This window comes from Sinohyriopsis cumingii, chromosome 3, assembly GCF_028554795.1.
Source record: "Sinohyriopsis cumingii isolate HCF-2022 chromosome 3, ASM2855479v2, whole genome shotgun sequence".
NCBI classification, from domain to species: Eukaryota; Metazoa; Mollusca; class Bivalvia; order Unionida; family Unionidae; genus Sinohyriopsis; species Sinohyriopsis cumingii.
In genome coordinates this window covers 57504621-57529616 of record NC_142963.1, presented here as the reverse complement: position 1 = coordinate 57529616, position 24996 = coordinate 57504621, and the positions used below count along the sequence as shown (strand labels likewise).

At 36.3% G+C, this 24996-nt stretch overlaps 1 protein-coding gene across 1 annotated transcript in view; it reads left to right on the top strand.

The window, feature by feature from the left end:
* Positions 1-15704: 15704 nt before the first annotated feature.
* LOC149802907 (polycystin-1-like protein 2) overlaps positions 15705-24996 on the top strand; it is a 15415-nt gene continuing 6123 nt past the window's right edge. The window contains exons 1-4 of the mRNA XM_089953851.1: positions 15705-15806; positions 16508-16744; positions 17174-17344; positions 24755-24912. Of these exons, the coding sequence (XP_089809977.1) occupies positions 15726-15806; positions 16508-16744; positions 17174-17344; positions 24755-24912 (647 nt within the window). The 5' untranslated portion in view covers positions 15705-15725. The remainder of the gene's footprint in view (positions 15807-16507; positions 16745-17173; positions 17345-24754; positions 24913-24996) is intronic.

Below are 24996 nucleotides of genomic sequence, written 5' to 3'. Positions count from 1 at the left end.
CCTACGCCATTAACAGGCAGACTTTAGGAAGGGCAAATCTTGCATCGACCACATCTTCGTTCCGAGACAGTTCCTTGAACAATCCCATGAGTGGAATGGATCCCTTTATGTGGTCTTTGTGGACTTTGAGAAGGCCTTCGACAGCCTGCACCGAGCCTATCTGTGGAAGATCCTACGACACTACGGCTTCCCTCAGAAACTTGTCAACGTCATCAGGTCTCTGTACGATAACTGTGAGTGCAGAGTCATCGACAACAACCTACTCACTGAACCATTCAAGGTGGAAACCGGAGTGAAGCAAGGATGCATTCTCTCGCCGATCCTCTTCTCACTGGCCATTGACTGATCATGCGCCGCACCACAGAGGGCAGGAGGCAATGAATACAGTGGACGATGACCTCAATGCTGGATGACCTGGATTATGCCGACGACATCGGGTTGCTGGCAAGCAGACGCCAGGATATCCAACAGAAGACATCAAAGTTGGTGCAGACAGCAAGCACCAAAGGTCTTCGAGTCAACATAGGGAAGACACAAGTCTTGAGGAAGAACACTAGAGTGGGCAACCCAATCACCATCAACGACCAGCTTCTGGAAGAAGTAGACGAATTCACGTACCTGGGCAGCAAGGTCGCCACGGATGGAGATTGCACAAGGGAAGTCACCACAAGAATCAACAAAGTCAACCAGGCCTTCGCAATGCTAAAGCCCATCTGGAGGACAACAAACCTCAGCGCCCACACGAAGATCCGTATCTTCAAGAGCAACGTGTTGAGCGTCCTTTTGTACGGGTCAGAGTGTTGGAAGACCACTGCTAACATAGAACGCAAGCTCGAAGTCTTCTAGACCAAGTACCTGCGACGGATCATGAGGATCTTCTGGCCAAACATGATCTCGAACGAGGAACTCCGGCATAGAGCGGGCTCAAGCACCATCGCTGAGACCATTGCAACTCGTCGATGGAGATGGCTCGGCCACGTCTGCAGAATGACCCATGACTCATTACCAAGGGTGGCACTGAGATGGAAAAGGAACCGTGGCAGACCCAAAGGGACCTGGCGCCGAACCGTGGAGCGAGAACTCAAGACCAGAGGCCTCACCCTGCAGACCGCCCCCATAACAGCAGCCAACAGACCAAAATGGTGCTCCCTTGCTGTCTCCTCAAGCACCAGACGGCGCAGAGAAGATTGATTGATTGATTGATTGGAAAAATTGTCCTTATCAGAAGTAAATTTCCATATCCCTAAGACTGTAGATGCTTCAATAATCAGGCTTTAATACCTGTATATACGTTTATGAGATGTGGATAAAAAATATTCAAGACAATTATGGTCAGTATAAATAGATTCCGTTCTAGACGCGAAAAAGAAGCAAATAAAAAACAAGCAAGATATACCTTTACTTGTACTATCCATTTAATGTCAAATTACTTTAAGGCATAGTGTTATCGTTGTCTCTCTGTCCATTCTTGAGTCCGCTTTTATAGCTGCTTAGTGTGGCGTTTTATTGTCGCTGTTTAGATGCATTCCTGTTCGATGAACTTAATTTGTTATTTATGTCTAAAGATTCTTATGTATATTCCTTGCACAATATTTCTTTTCTCACCGTACAAAACACACAATTCTTTCCCAGAGCTGCAGAGACTTCAGTTCATCCAATTTTCACAGGTATGGTCCGACTTGTAAGCAACATGTTGAAGGTGGTCTATCCAACGCTAACCCCATACCTACCAAAAAATCCGACCGTTAAAGTCATGCGAAACTTCCTACAATATATGGAATCATTCAATGATGACCCAAAATACGAGAACAGGTCAATTCTGTTGCAGGAACAAACATTCATTGCCATGAAAGAATTGCTCCGACTAGAACAGGAGAAGGAGAAAAAGAAAATAATTGTAAGTATTGCTCGTCCAAAGCAAATAAAAAACAAAAAACAAGCACTTTATTATGCCATGTGAATAACAACAGTAACTCAGACGAAACTTATCGAGATCCACTCAGTTTATATTATTAATATTCGATCACGAAAGAGATAACATTCTGCATTGTTAAATTTTTCCCCAATTCCGTGATATTCAACCAAACAGTTGAGCTATGCATGCTTAGTATACGCCATATTTGGCACCAAATCGGAATTAGATATGCATGTGTTCACAAGGTAAGGCAAGTTCTCACACGGCTCTGATAATTTTGGTTACATCTGAAGAAGCTGCTATGGAAACAATATCTGATTGTACACATTCTTATTAAGGTTATGACAAGATGCATCCAAGCTCTGCCCACGTTGATTAGAATAGACATGTACAAAATTCTCAGTCACTTTAATTTCTTTTCCAGGCTTTGACGATTGTACATGGATGGAGAAAGTTGCTGACAGGATCCGCGTATGCCATTGATGCCCTTTCCGGTCTTAACCACCCAGAAATCATCTTTGGTGATGGATTGATTGTTATGTCCTCAAATCACTGGATATGGCGCATGCACGAAGAGGAAATTGGGGTAGCCGATCTGTACTTGAACTTTTCCGGAAGTATTCCTGGCAACGATACACAAGAAATCATGAATATCTCCGTAAGGGTCAACTGATCGAAAGTTTGTTTCATGTTTATATACTAATCTACATGTCTTTGTCTTGTAACAATCAGGGCAAACTTTCCAACGTTATCTACACTCCTTTGCACGTATGTATTTAAGAATTAATCAGTGCAACTCTCTCTCTCTCTTTCTCTCGTTATATATTAATGTTGCCAAGTAAATATTGTTTCATTTTTTCCAAAATATTGTATAACAAAGTTCATAAATTTTGAAACCTTTAATGTATGGATGGTTTTAAGTATTACTGATAGATGTTATTAGCTCGTCAATGTCTTTGTTCCAATGTCTCGATTTGTTTTGCTCAGCATTCATGAAAAAACAATAATTATAAGTCCTTATTATCATTGGAATCATTATTTGTCCTTTGAGGAATGGGCGATGATTTAAAACATGATCATTTCCCCGTGTTTACTTCTATTTCATATAATATAAAATATGTATTCACTCGTCATCAGAATTGGCAAAGAGTGGAAAAACAGGCAAATTGCTGTCAGTTGCTGAATCATCAGGTCCAGATTTAGTAATCACAACCGAATGTTCACAATCCCAATCAATTAATTTATGGGATATAGCGCATACAATTTTATGTGTTTATTTTGTACGATATTTCTCATTGTTTAGAGCATTGTATCGAAGTGACCATAATAAGGGATAGATCCATTACTGTTACAAGAAATTGATCACAATATCTTGTTAAACATATTTGTCAGTTTTCTTTGAAATTTTCAGTTTAATTTGCTGGTAAATGCTTTATTAAGAAAGATAGTAATGGAATGAAATTTCCTTTAAAGCCCCAATGCCGCCGTTACCTGCAAAAGGTTTAATATGAAAAATCATCGATCATCTGAATACAGAATACTGAAAGAGTTTGGTTCTAAACTAAGACCAGATCATGTCGATGTTTCATCACACTATGAGCAATGTAATTTCTCCCTCGGACTGAGAAACACGGTCATTTGAACATGTGTGCAAATTAATCCGAAGTTGATTAGCGACATCCTTGAGTGAACCGATTTCATTCGAAAGCCGCAAAACAAGATTTCATGACGTCAAGGTTGCAGACATAAGAAGCTAACACCACGCAATGCCGGATTCCCTTCAGCCTAAATTCTCGCTTCGGTGTATATTCAAACGCCCCCAGCTGATCACCAAAATACATCAGTCATTTGTTTTATCTCATGCACGCATTTTCTTCTCAGATCCGTATAGAAAAAGCGGACATGCCTCTCTTTATTCACTCTCGATTCAACGGTTGGACCAAGTGAGAATGTTTCTGCTATTAAATTAGTTGCTAACGGAATTTGTCGAATGTATCACATCACTACATTTGGAGCACTCCGGACAAAGGACGGAATTACGAGCAATTTTGTTGAATTAAGGGGTGGTACTTCTAAAATTATAAACTAAATATTTGAATGTCATTTAAACCTTAGATATACCAGATAGCTTTTTCAATATATCAATTCCATCCTTACATTGGAAGAATATGGAAATGTGTGATAAACGGCGGCATTGCGGCTTTAGAATTTCAAAAGGTGTGTTGTAAAATATATTGCAAAACTCCGCATAAACATGGGTAAAATGTATAATACAAAAATGTTATTGTCAATTTATTTTGAATTAAATCAGTTTTGTTTATCTTTACAGACAGTAGTTTTCAGGCGAAACCCATTTTTTTGGGGACTTTTTGGAGAGAAAATCTCATCAAGAGTCGTTGAGTTTACCTTCCATCCAAATAATGCGTTGTTAAAATCGAAAGTCAATATCACGATACCAAACGAAGGAAATCTGGAATGCAAGTAAGGAAATCTTAATTTGAATTCACAGTCAAAACGAAAAAACTTTGTGTAGGTGTTTCCGTCATTATCTTAAATTCAGGGAAGCTTATACCCTTTATGATACACAATTTGTGAATTTGAAAACATCATCTTAATCATCATCATCATCATCATCATCATCATCATTTTTATTATTATTACTACTACTACTACTACTACTAATTATTACTATTATTATTATTATTATTATTATTATTATTATTATTAACTGTTGTCATTATTATTTTTCCATACAGAATGGTATGGTTTTTTCATTAAAAGTCAAATGATGGAAAATGTAATGTGTACTTTTCTGATCTAAGTAATTTATTCAGATAAATCACGTGGTGTTTCGTTAAGTGTAGCAAATAAAATTACTAACGGTGGATGTAGATGATGGCGGCAATGTTATGCTTGAAATGATTTTGGAAGTGCCTATTGAATGGATTTATTCAAAACAAAATATTTTCTTTTGGCTTGAATTAATTCAAACTACCAATTATTTCTTGTTATATGTTACCTTATAAGGATTTAGAGTATTTTAGAAGCGACTAATATTACTCTTTATGCTGTGAGTAAGTATGTTATCGTTTTGCGAGACGGGCAAGAGATTGAAAGATTGTTTCACTCTTACCAATTGAAAACGTACGCAGAAAATATAATGAAAGTAATGAGAAAAAGAATATTCAACAGATGGAGGTATTGTAATACCCTTTCTCTTATTTTCTTTATTTTTTGTTTTTACATGTACCATTTTATACACACAAGGAACTACTGAATACATTGTAATCAAAATTTTTTTGTGTGTGTGTGCGACCGAATAAATACAACGTAAATTCTTTAATGTATATACCTTTTTCACCAAATGGCGTAATGTGCACGTCAACACAGTCATAATATCCATTAAAAGCTACACGACTGGAATCACCTATTCTTGGTCTGACATTTCAAAAGTTTCTTATCCCAAGCTCACTAGATAACTTCTTTAATTGAAAATTGTGTCAATAATTCGATAAAATGTATCACAACGCCATTGATATGGTCATATTTTGCGTAGCGTAATTTGTCTTGTATCAGAGCCCTCCGCCATTTTGTTGTGATTTTTCACATTTTAGGATGATATAGCTCGTTACAGGAACACCATATTAAAAATGGCCAAAATTTGGTAGTCCTAAATAAAGAATCTTTTTTGTTCTAATGCTTGTAGCTCAAAGGGTCGAAAGTGCGTAGCCCTTTCTTAGAATGATACATGGCACAATTTATGGAATATTTAACAGGGAAAATTTATGATCGAAGTTATTTTGTTAATGTTAACAGTTTTACACAATATTCAACGCAAACGTTTAAATATACTATCCTACATACACGTGTTGAGTGCTATCCGACACATTCCTTCTGATTTTTATCTAGCACTCCATAAGTTGTGACTAAAATGTCTTGACCTACTATGGAACGACAAGAGTTGGATGTAAAGCGGGGGGGGGGGGGCGGGGTGGAATTAAAAGCACACACACATACACACAAGCAAAGGTAACAGTGTTTATATACATGCTATACACATATAATCCTACTATAACACACAAGAGGGGTAAGGAGTTTTAAGTTTTAGTTGAGTTGTGAACATATACGTACACATAAACAAGCATATAAACACATATGTACAATGACTTGGAGCAGTTTCCCTGATTTCTTGAGGTATGGTGAATCGGGTTAACACTTATGACACGGCTTCACAGTTATTCGCCATAACATTATTCGCACGGCTAAAACACGCTTTTAGCACCTTTGCCCCTCCACATAGATTCTTCTCTGACAGACAGCTGTATATGTGAACCTGGTATTGGCCCAACCATACTTCGGCATACACCATGAAGTCTGAACTAAACAGAATGCTGGAAATAATGGTCCATTGCCATAGTTTTACTCACATGTTGACGAGTTTTCTTGAGAATAAAAGACACATAGAACCAGTGTACCCCACTATATAATCTATGACCGGATCGAAAGAATTTCAGTGTTCCACCAACGATACGCGAATAACATAACTGAGTAACGTATTGTTTCTCTTTAAATCAGAATACAGCGAATATATATATATATATATATATATATATATATATATATATATATATATATATATATATATATATATATATATATATATATATATATATAATAACAGATGTCGTTATGGCTCATCAAATTCTAGGTCGATACAAATATTTTCCAGTATCAGCAACAAGCTGAAATAAACTAGTTGACACATAATACAGCTAAAAGGTTAAATTCCTTTAGAAACAGCCATGTAAAGTTTCGCAGACGTAACCGTTTTTCTGTTTAATTTCAGTCTTGTCTATGTTTTATATTTTTCGTTTAAAAGATCCATGAAAGAACCGAAAACTCTCAGGCTAGCTATAGTCTGAGAATACAAACCCGTTTGTTTGTACCCCCCTACCGATTTAATAATGGAAACCTTTGATGTGATAAAAAGTGCAAGGAACTTAGTCAATTCATTCATTGATTTATAGTTTCTAACCAGCTATGAGTAGAGTCGCCCTAACACCGTAATCTTCTGCGCGTTTCATGCTTAACGGAAGTTTTCAATGTAATAGACGGACATGCTCGGATCCATTTCCAGTTCCTGGACAAGTCCATTTTCAGCAAATGGGTGTGTCACGGCGACAGCTGTACATACATAAGTCGTCTGCTTTCCGATATTTACAATGTCGAAACACGCAAAGTAAAATAATGACAGCAACAAATTTGCTTTTCGCGTGGATTGAACAAGTGGTTTGATTTCTATGTTCATGTGTGCAGATTGATATAATTCCAAACTCTCAACGTAATGGTTGCCGAACAGGATGAACTACGTCATAATGTTGTCTGTTGGAAATAAACTTGCCTATCGTGTACGCAATATGGCGCCGTGTTAGTATGGAAAGTCAATTAATCATGAAAGGGTGCAAGGGATGCCATCATTAGTGTCATGCTGGTCATAGTCAGTTTAGAAATTATAAATCAATGATTCAGTTGACTTAGTTCTGTGCACTTTATATCACATTAAAAGTTTTCTTTATTGAAATCGGTAGGGAGGTACAAACAAACGGGGATGTATAGTCAGACTATAGATACTAGTTTCGCACTGTTCGTTGTGAGTTTATCGTATATATATATATATATATATATATATATATATATATATATATATATATATATATATATATATATATATATATATACCCGCCAGCGTTAAAACTATTGGTCACTGCGGAAGAGTTTAAGTATAGTATCGATGGCTAATAACATTAAGACGATATATTGGGAGGCGCCTTCTGTGGGTACACCGTATAGTGTGAGTGATAACAGCGAGTCTTCTTTAAGAGGAGGTTGATTTAAATATGACTTTGTGTGATTTCTCTTGCAAGAATTGCTGCCAGCGGTAGTACTACCTTTATGTCTTTCTCAATTAATGCCAGACTAGTATGAATGCAGACAGAAACAGATGGGGGAGTTGGATGGTTGTTTGTAAGATTTGAAAAACAACAACATTTATTTTTTGACATCAGCGGCAACATCAAGAGGACAATGGGAAGCAAGACGAAAAAGAAAAGAGAACAAATTGGAACAGTGAACAGAAGGACGAGAGTGAAAACTAAACGATTTGTCTTTACAAGCCAGTTTTAGAGTTAAAACATCTGAAATAAATATATTATACTTTTGTTTAGTCCAGTACAATAGGATGAAGATGAGACCTTTATAACCAAAAACATCGATCACTTCTTTAATTACATCGATATTGATCAATGAGACGCGAACATTAGTATATGTTACTACTATTAGTATAATATTAACAGGAGTAGGACTTGGTCGTGAAAACGGTTCAAGACAGTGATAGGAAGCCAATAGGCGACTACACTCTTCGGTGACACCCAACAATAGTCAAACGTGCCAGCACATGTTTTAATAGTAATTCTGAGGAAGACACGGATGATCCCGAGTCAACATATCTACTTCCACTACAAGATCCACTAAGAAAAGTAACTCAGTAGCTCCTGAAGATTAGTTGCACATTCGGCCCACCTTCTAGAAATTTTCTAGCAACGGCTTACGCAGACAGGGTGAAAACTAAAGTTTCTAATTCTGAAGTTCCACCAGGGAAAGAGCAGATTGTATTACAGATTGATGGGAATGTATGTGACAGACATTTAAACGACAATGATAAGCTAACGACCAAGATCGTTTGAGACCTTCTATCGCTAACGATATTTTGAAGTCTTCTGTTTGGATCGAATTTATTACATTCTTACCTATTATTATGAACACTTGGAAGTACTGAATGACCATCAGAACAAGAAAAAAGAAACAAGTTCATTGTGTTAATTTAAAATAAAAATTAGAATGTTCACTAGAGACTGCAATTTACTTCCCTATTTTTTGCGTAGCTCATCTTATTTGACAAATGTTTAGAAAACCTTTTGAATTTTTCTGTATGTTTGTCGATTTTACAGAATGGAAATTGTCATCGATATACTACAGTCATAGCTCAATGGCTCAAGTTACAACGGACAAGATTTTACATATTATTCACAACAAGAAAAATATTTTCTGCGAGTTGTCATGAAAGGGGCCAAAAGTAATTTACATGAAAGTGGGACAGGTACAATTCAAAGATTCATCGAATTGCTGAGCTATGTTTTAGCTAGCATGTCTCAAATGTTTAAGTGACATAATAGCTACAGGCCATTGTCCACGCTTTTTTAATACAGAAACCAATCAACACGTCATTCTCCTGCATTTGCCAATAGTTTCTTATCAAAATTCTGCACACAGAACAGCGATTATTTTACGAATATTATTCTATGTCAACAAATTTCTAGAAATGAAACAGGCAGCTATGGCTATTCTTCCTGGTGTCTGGCTCCAGAAAATAAAGACGAATTTAAAGAACGGAACTGGTCCTTAGACGGTATTACTGTGGAATACATGGAGTAGTCGAATGGAACGAACGTTTCCAAATGTCAAGTAAGATCGCTCCGGTGGCCTAGTGGTTAGAGCGTCGCTTTCGATGCGGGAGGTCAAGGGTTTGAACCCCGGCCGAGTAATACCAAAGACTTATAAAAATGTCACTATCAGCTGCCTCGCTAAACGCTCAGTACTAGGAGGTTAGTGCTGGTCTGTTTGGTGTCAGGATAATGTGACTGGGCGGGACATGATGGTACATGTCGGTGGCATGATGCCACATTATTAAATATTACTACAAAACTGTCACAATAGAAACATCGTAGTGATATGACTGAAAAATAATGATCCAAGCTAAAGAAAAAATAATTCAACACGCTGGCATAATTCGTGAATATTAGATCTTGACTAAGTCCAAAGCAGTTAATAGTCTGCCCCATCTCACAAGTTTGGAAATGTTATCGTTACAGCCTGCAAGACGGCAAATGTCCCTTTAAAATGGTATTTTGTCTTGGAACCTTTAAAAGATCCAGACTTTTACTGGACGCTAGCACCCATGCATCTAAGACGACCTTTTAGAAGGATGGATGGACGAAAAAGAAACTGAACATCTATGAAGGTTTTAAAATGCCTTGTGTCGTTGAAACAATTTTAGAATTCAAAGCACAGTTGCTATGGCCGCATCCTGCGTTCTGAAATGATTGACTAAAAGTCGGATCGTCGAAGTTTGGAGGCAATGTATTCTCATAATGCCTTGGACATGATGATGGCTATACATAATGGTTCAGTCAAAACTGAGTTTGTAAACGTTTGAACGAACACAAATCACTGTTTGTCGATTGCCCTCCACAAAGAATCCCGTGAATTCGTCAGTTGCTACTTCCTCATTGTACCGAGCACATTCTATAGAGATGGAGAAGTCACAACAACGATCGATTCTAAAAGTATTTTTTTTTTACTCTATCGAATTGAATGATAAACTAAATTTTTCGGTTGTGAACTCGGATGTTGTCACATACAACTTCTGGAGAAACATAGTCACTCCGTTGGTTAGAGTCATTCCTTCGAAAATGGTTTCTTCTATAGCCGCTTAAAATGAAGGAGAAAACACTTTTCACGTTCAATTAGAATTTGTAATCCTCATTATATTCTTATTTTAACATCGTATATTGACAATCTCAGTATTATTATAAAAATAAATCTTGTACAAAAAGTCAGGGAAGCTACAGTTTCGGAAATAAATTCTTTTGTGATTCGTACTAGATGTATGATATGAACCAATGGAGAGCTAGATAAGGATGACATGATTTAGGAGATATGTTAAAATAAGCTTTTCGTGATGCCAGAGTGGCTTTTGTAAAAAATATTATACATTCATTGTTCGAGGAAGCGGCTTAGCATTTAAATAAGGATATCATCAACAGCATAGACACACACCCTTACCTTTCGTTCCTGGAAAATCTATTGATGAAAGGAAAAGATGTTAAGAACTCGTAAGGCACAACTTTAGTGGTATGTAACCCTGACACACTAGATGCTTTCTGCGACATAGAGTTGCACATAAAGTGACGATGCTCACATTTTTGGATTCAACGACAACCAAATGATTATCAAGTCAGTTAAGTACCAATACAGGCCACAAGATGATCTGATTTGTTGGGACTGGATTTACTGTGGAAATTAACAGTTTGAAAGACGTAATGATAGATTATTAGAATAGAAAAGATAAAACGTAAAGCTCGAGATGGGTGAGGAGGATGTTTTGTATCCAGTTCAATAGTAAAAGACCACGACTGAGGAAGAAAAAGTACAGTAATGATATCAAGATGGCCACAACAAGAGCGAAGCATAGCCAACTGTTTTTTTCGTGACTTAGCTGAGAAACAAAAAGACATATGCTTGGTGATGAGTTCAGAGGACAAGTATATTACAAGACACACAGGTCATGCAGGCATTCAACACCGACTATTTCAGTAATGGGTGTCATTGTTTAGAAGCTGATTCTACATACCTTTAAGTGGCACGTATTCACTTCATTTGGATTCGTATACTGCCATATTCCTTTGAAAGGTCATTATTTAGATGCATACGGCAAAGTCAATGTTAAAGTGCATATGCAATTTTTGGACGAAATGAACCTAAAGGTGTGATACAGTACAATCCTGATTGAATGTCGCGCACTGTGAAGTCATAATGAAAGCTACGCATATTGATAAACAAATTCGTATTACCCTCGATTGTAACAATTGCACTAAACGCGTTCTTATTTTGACCCAGGTTTAGTACATGGCCACTATTGTAAAAGTCCATAGATAATTTTCGTCTGGAAGGTTCTTGGTGACATTAAAGGTGCAGAGCATTCATTAATCAGGATTAATATACTTTGGTTAAAAGCAAATAATGTTAGATTTTAAAATAAAAGCTATATTTAATTTAAAATGAGTAAATGCGCATACATGGCTCAAGTGACTTGTATTGGGGAAGATTCACGACTCTTCTCTCAGATTCAAAAATTCTGACAATGTGGTATAAAAGCCTGTGACCATTCTTTATCTGCATTGACATCTTTAGATATGAAACGAATAGAAGCTCTCTTGCATCAGGTTTCCAAGTCGGCCTGTTTATCGACTTTTGGAATGTCATTACCTTAGAACTCAAATTCATACACAACATCTTTGAATGCAGTGATGTGTACTAAAAATGAACTTCGCCCTCGAGAATCTAAATACATTCACATGTCATCAACAGAGACCAAAATCTTCGACAAGCACCATATTTGTGGAGCCGTCTACAATCCCAAAGACTACAGTGTGTAATATTTTTATTCTTACCTCCTCTGAAAGACGATATCATTGTCTTTATGAAACTGTTCTCAATTCAATAACATGAGTGGCATAGCTTAGATTCCATTGTGTGTTGAAAATATTATATCTTCATTAACGCAGTATGGATTCCCTTATTACATTTATGACTTGTTTTGACTGTGAATACTCAATAAACGATGATCTATTTTCAATAGCACATACACGTAGCACAGACACATATCGATATCAAAATGAAACTGGACATCTAGTCTGACCCAGCAATGCTGTCAACCTTGTAAATACGTTTATGTTCAATGCACTTTGTATTTTACAAATGAAAGGAAGGAACTCACAATAATCCACCCTCTTGATTGTTGACCTTTCAGAAAGCGGAGGGTGGTGGGTGGGTTATAAACAAACAAATGTTGATGTATAACCGTCGTGGTTTCTTTAGAAAATATTTTTGAACATGTTCTTTCACATTTTCTTTGTCAATCTTTTCATTGTAATGCTTTCTTTTGCATCCGCGTACCCAAATGGAAGGGATGTTCTTCTTCAATTATGTGCTTGTACCGTATAAAACGGCGTGTCCTCCAGTGCTGCAAACCATCATTGACTCTTATACAACCACTATGTCTATCATCCAAAGATTACATAATGCCTTGGCATACATGCACAGGGGAGGAAAACAATTTTTCAAAACAAAACAAAGCATTTATCTGAGGATAAGAACTACTTTGTCAAAGGTGTGTTAGGAGAGGAGATCCAAAGAGAAAGAGAAAAATGAGGAAAAAAGCACAAAGCAAATTCAAAGAAACAAACAACAGCAGACGCAGATGCAGCTGAAATAATGACACCAACAACGAAAGAGAAACGGAAGGAGACAGTCAGGTATTGTCTCGTACAGGAAAATAAATCTCTGTGCCTATTGTGAGACCTTGTCGTCCTGGATATCGTCATCATTAGCATCTCAACTGTCCAGGACGACAACCAACGTACATGCGTTCGTATATTTGTGTATGTCTTTTTCTACTCCCAAAATACTAAACTTTAAATATCCATCTCCCTTTTTGATTGGTATTATGTGCATGCATGAATACTCGTACCGTTGGCTATCATAAATCTCTCGGTTTGAATGATAATTTGTCTGTGTACCCTAACAGAGTAAAGTAAGGTTTCTTTCAGGACTGCCCTATTTATAATGACTTTTATTCGTGTACTACTTCTACGGATGTTTTTCTTCATTTCCGTCCTTCTACCCTATATCCCCTTTTTGCCATTCGTGGTCGATTCTGTCAAAGCGTAAAGGAGTAAGAAGAAGGACTGCAACCACCCAACAATGAGAAGAGAGAATGTCGAGCCCTGAGCTGAGTTTCTTGGGTCGGGAAGAACACATCCTAGATCAGGTAATGGAGATGAAATTTTGCTTTAGTAGTAAACAATTTAAGAGGATAAACATATCCCAAAAAACATTGAAGGCTCTCATGAGAGAGGTCACTGGTGAGGAAGTGGTAAAAGTCAAGCAGAGTATGCTGAATAGAAGGCGGCAAAGAACGAGAGATGATAAAAGAGGATTCCCGCCCCTAAATAACAACTGAATTAAGATAACGAAAATCAGGAAAAGAGGGCACAAGTACCAGATCCCTGAGAAGGAATATAAAGAAGAATGAAGCCAACGAACATCCTTTTAAATTTGTTATCTCTGTTGTAAAGCCAGGTCTAAGAGTTGCTTGTTGCGATATCGTGTATATAAACCCTCTATCCCTTCTTGTATATGATAAGGTGTGTATATTTCACTTCCTTTTTAGCAACTTCTTAAGACATGTTGAACCTAATCAAAATATGTACTGGATAGTAATTAAAATGTGGGCGTAAGAATATCATGAAAGGATGGTATTTTTAATAGCAATCAAATGTGGATGTTGAATATTAATAAAAAGAAAGTGCTTTATAGGTATCAAAATGTATATATTGGATACTATATGAAAAAAGTGTGTTGGATAGTATATCAAAATGTTTGTGTTGGAACGTGATCAAAGGGTACGTGTGGGCAGTATATACAAATATTAACATCAACAATAACATTTCGACCATAAATGTTGCTGTGTTACAATCCCGTATGAGTTATAAACGTTCGACCATAATGTTTTATGCGAAATTCCAGTAACGGGCAATACACTTTTGACCATTTCTAACACGCGTGTCCTACGTGGGGCTATATAACCATCGTACTATTACCTCATCGAAATAATTCTTTGTGATAGTTTGCACACATTCACCAGACCAGATGTTCGATTTCCAACTCTTCATAGTAGATTTATTTTTGATTGCTATTTCTGCGTTATGCAGGCGGAAGGAGGAGACGCAAATAGTTTTGTTATCATTTTCTTTTATACGGTATTATCAAATGAGTACTCATTTGTTTCGAGTTTTTTATTGCTTACGAATGTCGTTTCTCCACCAATTAAAAACCTGATCAAGCTTTTTTAATTAAAATAATTTCTTATTTTAGATACAAAGCTCCAAATTATACGGTAGGCGAAGATAACACTACTGTTAAATACCTGTACCATTCATTCGACCGTCAGTCCGTGGAAGATGATGTTCTGATCTTCATTAAACCAAACTCCACGAATCTTGTATATGACATCTACTTGAAATATGACGATAAACCCACAAAGTTTGAAAATAACTACACAACTGGCGTGGATAAATCTAACTGGACCATTGACGGTTTCCGTGTCATCATTCGGGCCCGATATTTACCACTGAAAGGGAAAGTACATTTAGCATTTGCACCTCGGCTAGGTGTGTATACATATTTTCTTTCATTTTCAATCACTAATCACTAATTAGTTCCATAAGTAGATTATTGAATTTCCTCTCAGCTATATTTAATCATCAACAGACTAAGGAAATATATTTAAATTTTGCCACAGGCTTTTGATAGAAGTACCATCATCTTACTCGATATAAATATTTCATGACAAGTCTTAAATTTCTTATAAGTGCATAATGATTTCAATGAAAAGTTGTCAATGAAACTTGTTGAATATGTTATATATTCATCAATATTGCAATGAAAGGTTTTAGTTTGTTATCTAATCATGAAATGTTTCAATGTATTATCAACAAATGGAGATTTAAATGAAATGTATTCAATTTCTTTTATATGGTTCAATATTTCAATGCAGAGTTTACAATTTATTATATTTACATGAAGACATTTTTAAGGTTAACATGTTGTTTAAAGTTTGTAATAAATGTTGTTTGAAACTTTACTCTATGCGTCACTGGATTGTTTACGTTTTGGAAAAAGTTGCATATTTTCAAACCTTTAAAAAAATAAAATGAATTTATAATTATGTTTCAATTTTATAATGTGAAAATCCTGATAGCTACCTACATAGAGTGGTGATGCATCGAGTGATGCGTTGTATCGCCTGTGTTACAGTTTATCTGTTGTTGACATGAATTGTTAATAAATCTGTTCTAAATAAATTACAGAAAACATTACCTCTGTTACCGTGGATGTAGAAGACTCTCGGATGTCTCCTGTTTGTCTGTTTGTTTCCAGTGTTCACTGCCGTAACTGGGATGGGTCTGACTGGATCTATCAGGCTTGTCAAGTAAATCACAACATACAAAATTACAGGAAAATACTGAATTCATTATTTTTCCACTTTTTGTGCGGTATCAATTTTGTGGATATCATGGTTACTACAGACCTCGCGTGACAATGACAAACACCGATAAGCTTTTTGATATGTCAGTAAGGTGGATCGATTTGTCTGAAACAGTATGCGCAAGTGCGTGATTTTTACGGATCAAACCACTGTATTATACACATTTGATAAAAAATGTGAAAGACAACAAGGATGACATAATATTACGCTCATAGCAATATGTTTTCGTATTTGTTATTCAGTTTGCCTATATACATTGTCAAGATCGTTAAGTATCAATATTCAGTTCCTACGAAACTGGAATTTTCATTTCATATTTACAGTTGACGATTGTTATTAGCTTAACTCTTTCGTGTATTTCGAAAAGGTGTAGACTTGGTAATATGCATACTATTGGACGATTTTAAAAACGCACTAAGTCGCAAATAGTCGTAGGTTGATACAATAAAACATTTCATAGTTTTGTGTCTCTCCTGATCAAGAATTATAAAGAATATTTTAGTCAGACACCCTTGAAAATATCGGTCAAAAGAGACATCATAGAACACGTAACTTTGCAAACACTTTCATGATAAAATCAAGCATCAACCGTGTTTCAGAATTTTGGTGCGAGGGAATACACATTTTCAAAATATATCTTTCAGGTTTCTGAGAAGAGTTCACTTAAATATACCATGTGCATGTGTGAGACAAATGGGTGGAATCTTACAACTGGGACAACATTTTACTTCCCCTTGAATTTTCAGTCGTTCGAACCACCTTACACCAAGCCGTTCTTCTCTGGAACCTCACGCGTCCTCATAACCCTGGCCGCATGTATTTCTATATACATAATTTTACTGACATGGGCATGGTGGAGCGATTCAGTTGAAAGTGACCCTGTGAGTTTTAAATGTCTATATTCTTCGAAAATCTTATTTACATTTCTTTCTTTAGTTATTTTTTTGTTTTTTTCTAAGTTTATTTGTTGCTTAAAATGTCTAATTTGATATAGTTAAGTCAATTGTCATATTATTTTGCGTGCCATGATTTAAATTAATCTGAATTTAATAAACAAAATATGACAATACGAGCGATATACAAACTGGAACAAAGTGGTATAAGTTTAAACATTAAGTCATTATGTTTTGGTGTTGACGAACCAGAGCCAATGTTTGTGTTAATAACTGCTTCAAATTTAAGTGTATGAATGAGCAGAATAAATAATCTCAGTGTTGTTTTAGATCTACGGATGTGAAAGTGCTAAGATCCCTTGTTTCTAATGGTCGTTTCTTAAAGCACCGTAGAATGAGATACTTTTCTTTTTTCAGTGGCAGATTACGTTTCTATCCGACACTGAGGAAACTCATACATACTTTTACCTCTTAAGAATCTACACAGGATTTGGACCCATTAAAGGAACCACGGCAAATATATGTTTTAAACTTGTTGGAGAGTTGATGACAACAGGAGTAAGAACTTTATGGGATGATTTTCGCAGGGTAACATACACATAAATCATATATTTCCTGTTTCGTTCTTGTTGTCATTCTTATTTATAAATATGCATTTTCAGATATTTATTTCATATAATCATATAATTCATTTCTGCAATACTATAAAAGCATTGGCGAATCATGTGGCCACAAATATCTTTGCACTTAATATTATGTGGAGAAGTATTTGACTATCTCGTCGTAGTTTGTTACAGTGTTATTTCTAGTAGTTTGAATTTTGGAAGTGATTCTGGAACCTAATGTTTCAGTGGAGTAATCTTTTATTTAAAACTTGAACATTTTAACACAATGACATTGCATCCAATATTCACTGTTTATGTATTTCTATAGTTTAAAGATCGATACTGCAATATAATTATATTATTTAAGTTATTCGAAGTAGAATGGAATCAGTGTGTGTGTCATGTCGCTACGATGTCTTAGTGTGGCAGTTTAGAGTATGTCTAGTACTGGGGCTTCATGCCGTAGACATGTAGCATGATATCCCACCCAGTCACATTATCCTGACCCCAGACCGACCAGTCCTAACACAAACCTCTTAATGCTGATAGCCAAACGAGGCAGTTGTTAGTACCATTTGCATATGTCTTTGTTATGATTCGGCCGGGGATTGAACTTACGACCTCCCGCATCCGAGGCGGACGCTCTAAACACTAGGCCACCGGAGCGGTGAACTGAATCAGGATGAGCAAACTGTACAGTTTACAGTTACATCAGAATATCTCAGTCTTACACATAAAGCTACAGCTGCAAATATTTGCCCAGTTGTTAAATATTATTGTTATGAGCCTTTTCAATCAGGCTTACGTATACAGGTCGACGCCTTCTATACCCACTGATTTTCCTTTATATCAAAAGTAAGTGTATGATTGAAACAAGTGTACACGAACTCTGTGGTGAGCCAGACTGTCTCTAAACAAGTTTTAAATACGTTGTCATCAGAGCCTGACCTAAGTAGAGAATTTATATGGTCTAATGTTTAGGCTTCAGCTTTAAGATCGTACATTTTAAAAAAAAAATATATTTCAGTGTGTATGAGTGTGTTTAATATCATACATTTGGAACAGACATTAGTCGACAAGTGGAGCAAACTTATTTCAGCTATTGTCTTTGTTCTATTAATTGAATAATAAATGACACTCATATGGCAGAAGATAATTACACAATAACGAATTAAAATCCAGATATATCAACAGCACGACTAAAGTCACCACTGAAATGAAATCCATCCATATTTACATATGGTGCAGGAAACATTTACTCCATAACAATCATTACATATTTTTTTTGTTGTCAATTCAGCTTTGGCAACTACTACCTTGATACCACTGATGTTTATATCCCCATCTTGCTTCGTTGCAGAACATCATCATCAATGTGCACTTGCATGAGTTGGATTTGATATCCGTTCGTAATAAAGTCTGCACTCTTTTTATCGACAGATTCTTAATTTTTAATTCCACCGACACAGAAGAGTCTCTGGTTTCAAAAATTTAATTGAATTCAGTCAGATTCTTTGCGACAGAACCTCGCAACTTTGTAACAGCCTTCACGTTGGATGTTCGCAGATTTCTAGCGCAATCTTCAAAAGTCACAAGTTCAACAACAACAAGGGTGGTAAACTCAGCTTAATCCGTTTTGGTGGAAAATAAAACTGGTCAGATTAACATAGGCGATGCGTCCTGTCATTGAGATCACACGTTCGTAAATATCACCAGGCATTTGTTATATTATTACGCAAATTGTCCAGGTGACAAAGTAAAATCAACAAGCGCTTGTGGTGTTGTGCTTCCAGCGAGCTTATGCAATGCTTGAACAACACGATGTCCACAGTTTATGACGGCTGAGGCAGGTCAACAGTGGTTGTCGTTCTACTGCGCGGATTATATAATCAACAATTTCAAGTGGCCGTGATATCCTGTACGAACCAATATATAAAGATGTAGAGACATGCGTGTACACCAAGGATTACCAAATCCTATTAATGAATCGAGGTTAATGATGCCTGTTTCGCCTTGTACGGGGAATCGTTTTGCAGGTTTTCATGCATAACAACATTTTGGATATGCTTGATGAGTAAATCAAAGCTGGTGAATGGGAGAGTCAACGTGGAGGGTATTTGCTAGTCATTCCGGGTAGTCAAAGACCGTTTGCTTCTTTAATTTCTTCACATGGCGCTATGCGTCCTAGAGAGGCTACGCCTATAATCGACTTTTTCAGAGCTTACGTATGCAGTTCTAACAGCCCCTAACGTAGTGGCTTTTGCTACTGTGGGGTCCACAACCTCCAGCAATGCTTGAATTGTCAGGAGGAATAAAAATATTTAACTTGAGCATTGCTTGACAGGATAATCGTTATTATCTGTTTTTATTAGTTTTTCATCAATTTCCAAAAGAGTCTTACATGGAATACAAAAATGTACGTGTCCTGCACAAGTCTACGTTTTGTTGATCAATCACCCTAGATGGGTATGAATAATACTTAGAATCTCTTTTGACTGGATTTACCAACACATGCAACACAAGATTATTTGTATATTTTGCCATTGCTTATACTTAAACATTACTGTTTATGTTTAATACCTTTGCGAGATAACCGGAATCTACTTCCCATTGCCAAATCTGTCGTGGCTGATTTAACGAAACGTTCTTGAATAGTAGCATTGATGATTTTACCAACAGGAACTGGCATTATGGCCGTTTATAGAAGTGTAGAAGTGTAATAGCCATCATTTTAACCTTGGGTGTTCGAGTCACTTACTAATCGACATGATCTGTCTTGTATATATTCAAACCACTACAATCCAATTCAACGTTTTCTGATGCTATCAATGGCTCGCATTTGGAACCTTTTTAACAATCGGAGCAGCGCACAAAAACAAGGCCAAAATCACCATTGGTGAGCATATAAAGAATTTCTAGACAACATTACCAATGCCAATCTCGTAATGTGTCAATAAACTGATTTTCGTGCGCTAACAACATGCAAGGGTTTTACACGTCTACTTACGACTGGCATTATATTTAAATGTCACGTCAATATCTAATTTACAGTTTCATTATCAAGGTGTTCCTGGGCAGGTCTGTCATGTGCCCATGCTGATCCACATGGGCAAAACGAATTGTGCCAATCGATCGTTATGTCATGCAAGATATACTGACGCCCTGGGAGTAATCGATAGTAATCAAGAGCAAAGTGGTGGTGGAGGAAGGAATTTGGAAATTGGAAGTTCCTAAGACAATTGTTGTCATCTTAGAAGTTATTCCCACATTCTCTTCTCTCAACATTTTCCTGCACTCGTCCTTCAACGTTCTCATTTGTTTTGTTGAAAACGAAACTGTCGATGATGTTTTCACATTCGTTTATTAAAGTTGGTTTATTCATGTACGCCTGTCACTTCTTTCGTTGTGATGCCTGTGCATCTGTTTTCGTGTACCACTTGATGACGTTGACACCTTACAGCGGGTTGATGTTATCATAGTAAAGCTCCTCGATAAGCAACGTCGACAAGTCTAGTATTGAGGCGCCAACAAGGATGGGCTTTCCCATCTTTAGATTTCTTTCTATGGACGACCACGATGCTGGTTAATGTCTGTTAGCAAATCCAAATCAACGTTTCTGTTTGACAGGAGTGCATCCCAAACAATTCATTATGGCGATAAGCAGTGTTTTTTAAACTTCAACAAATAAGTATTTCCCTAGAATGCAAAATGATAATTTAAAAGGAATGCACGTTATTGTGAATTAGGCCTCAATTAGTGCTACAAGTTTTATCGCAAGTCAAAATGTATGAAACTGCAACTCAATGCCAGTGTCATTCCAAAACATATTCAAAATATTGAATGTATTGATGTGCCTGTAGTGTCGAATACGCAATATTCCCCTGGCCTCGACAGGGATGATGTGCTAAATCTTTTGATATATCACAATACCTATTATTCACAATGGTCTTGTCCGAATTCACTATTATTCCAAGAATATTATTGATGGGCATTTCGTATTTGCAGGAAATGGTAATTTGATTGAATAATTCCATCAAAATTAAATACTGCGCACCATAGTGACTCATTCTGCCTCAGATGTTACATGCAAGAATGAGGAATTTCTTAATTAACCAACATTATATAAAAAGCTAAGACACAACAATAAAGGTAAGAAGGAGCCGAAAAGTTAATTTCTAGAACATTCTAAGTTGTCAACAATATAAGAATACTGAAATTATGATAAAGAACATGGCAGACAACAGGCACTCTAGGTATTTCCATGTAAGAAATGCCAATATCCTATACTCAGATTTAGATAAACACGTTTACATAATAATTGTCTGAATAGTAAATCTACACTCAGTCAAAATTATTAGCTATCAATTATGTTGTTTACAAAATAACTGTTCCTGGACAGGAACATAATGAACTTGATGTATAACAAGGTCAAGTCCTAAATATTAGCATACATAACGTATAATCATGGAGAAATAAGAAACGAAACAAATTAAATATAAATAAATCACGTAGCGTCTCAGATACAGATAATGACTGTCTATTTGATTTAACATTACACAGGACCTACCATGAAACAATGCCTCAGTGTTTTAGATGGCCTTAAAAGTCTTTGGTAAAATTACGAGGCAGGATAAATCTACATTGACAAGAATGATAATCTTTCGTCCGGACAGCAGCGCTATCTCACCTATATGCTGCATAAACGTTTTACAGCGTAACTGATTGGATAATGCACGTGGAACAATCGTCCGGTAATTCTGAATATCACGAGAGCTCATACACAACATCAATTCTTGAACTTTATTTGAGGAACATATTCGACTGTCTCTGCGCGATAGTGGATGAGATGCATCGACAGGTTTGCTCATTATCACTATGCGTGTAATCTCCGCCCACAGGTCGACCTTGGCGGAATGTTGATATTTAATCTTCATGTTGTTGTACGAAGCTACCTCGTAGTCAGACGCGACCTACTTCGAGTCCGAATAACGCAAGTATGTCACCCCTTCTTGCTTCTCTTGGTATTTGTATATTATGCTAAGGCGCAAATTATTCTTGTTGTATTATTAACGTCGCCATTTACAACGTGGCTGTGGTTAATTTGCGGGTAATAATAGTTCAGATATGCAGGCTTTTTAGCATATCGCTTGCTATTTATATCCCATGCTCTCGCGCGAGTTTCCTCTTCTGATTAACGTTAGGCATCCTGGAAATCATTGTCTGGCTGCGAATTCAGACCGAAACTTTTAAAATAATTTTACCTTACCAGGATCAGGAACTGCTATGGTTTCAATCCAGTCTATTATTCCATTGGCTTCTATATATGTTTGATCATCAGTGTTGCCATTGTCGGGTGTTTCTATAACACTATCTTCGGATATTTATACAATCAGAGGTTCAACGAATCACCGACGGATCGCCCGATAATACTCCGCATGGTTGTCAATGAGGATTACGAGACTGTTTTCTGATGCCACATTTAAGGGATGTTCGAGCATCAAGAACAACACGTAATGCAAGAAAAATGCATTTTATAGCATTCGAAATTTTATTCCCTCCCGGAGAGTTAATAATTTCCAGGGCATAAACCTAAAGACTCTAAACATCTTATATATTTGTAAATTATATTCTCTGATATAAATGATGACTTCGGTTTTCGATTGTGCGTGCTTGTGTTTGTGTTTGGTTGATTTGGATTTTTAATGTAGCTTTAACAAGTTTTAGTCATATCGCTACGATGTCTGCAGTGTGGAAGTTATTTTGTGATTGCTAGCACTGAGGCAACATACAGCAGAGATGTGGCATATGTCCCTCAGGGCACATTATCCTGAACACCCCGCCGACAAGTTCTAAGATTAACCACTTATTGCAGATGCTAGTGTCATTTGTATAGTCTTTGTTATGACTAGGCCGGTGTTCGAACTCACGACATCCTGTATTCGAGGCGACACTGTAACCACTTAGGGCACCGGAGCAGTGGTTTTCGATTGATGGTGTATTTAATTTCAAGCGTTCTGTTCACATAATATATAAATTTGTAAAACTACTCTTAGTGGAAAATATAAACTTTACTATTGATAGTAATTTCCAAACTTTGGACAATGTGCTCTAACCAAACGTTTTTGTCATGTCGATTACATTGAGGATTATCATCAAATATAATGTGTTTTGTCTGAATATAAATTTCTTCATTTCATTATTTGAACAAGTCACTGCGCGCTGATCAATGCAAAATATCCTCTTGTACAATGACATCCGATGAAGTAAAGTGTCTTTATTGCTGTCTTCAACTTCTTGTATATTGACTCCATTGTTTATGTGTCTTTATATGCACAAAACCCATAACATTTCATATTTTGCTTTGATTCTTCATCTTCTAAGAGATTCACGTCCTTGCGAAAAGGGGGTGTTGGTGATTCTATAAATTATAATGCTAAAGCTTTCTATTTAATTAATGTTTCCTTTATTATCCTCATTGCCATTACTATTTTAACGAATTGTAATACTTGAGTATTAGCTGCTCTTTTTATTATCCAAAGTAGATCGACTTTTTCATTAACCATGCCGTTTATCTTATAAAGACTTTTCACGTTTGTTTATTCTCTTCAGATTGGTCAACTTTAAGTCTTAGTGCTTCCGAGAAAAGTTGATTAATTTTTCAAGTGTTATTGATCCGTACTTGAAAAATCATACATACTTTGGGCCGCTTGGAAAAAACTGTATCTTTTATGTAAAGTTACACACGCACTCCGTTGCTCGGGTAATATAATCTCGGAATTTGATATACTCTTAAATTCTTTTAAAATAATATACGCATCAATCTAATGTTTTTGACATTTACATGATATACGCCGTGATAGTTATCCAATATAATAGATGCTCACGCAATTTCTAAGAAACATATTCTCATAGAATAAAATGTATAGATGTCAATATAGTAATTCCTACACAAAACAATAATCTTATGCTAGATTTATATTCTCACGCAGAACAAATGTCCGCAAATTTCATATTTATTCAGTAATAATCAGGTTGGTAGGCAGCTGCATCATTATATTTAGTATAGTAACTTAGTGTGTGAGCAACCACTCTGAGAAAACAAATGTTAATGTATATTTTCGTACTTGCTTAAATCATGGGGTATAGAATGCGTTGACCTATGTCAGTAAGCTCGGTTATACACCCGAAGAGATACCATTTGTTAAGGTACTATTTGAAGCTATTTATAACATAGCCTGACCCGTGATTGTGTATAGATATGCAACAAACATGATTAATATTGAAAACAGAAGATACGCAATGGACTAAATCAATTTCTTTTTTAATGATGTTTTGTCCTCTAAAAATTTGAATATTTTAATGATACGTTTACGTTTGTGGAATTTGTTCACAGCCACACAATAGCGGCAGTGTCCGTATTTACGTTATGGGAGTTAAGAAGCCTCTTGGTAATTTGATATTTCTGCACATTTGGCATGATCACAACGGAGACCATAATGGTTCATGGTTCCTGAGGAAGGTTGTTGTGGACGATCTTCATACAGATGAACGGTACATAAAGAAAACTGATTTAATATGTTAAATACGTTGATATGTTTACAAATCATCATTCGTGGAAAGATTACAGTCTAGGTT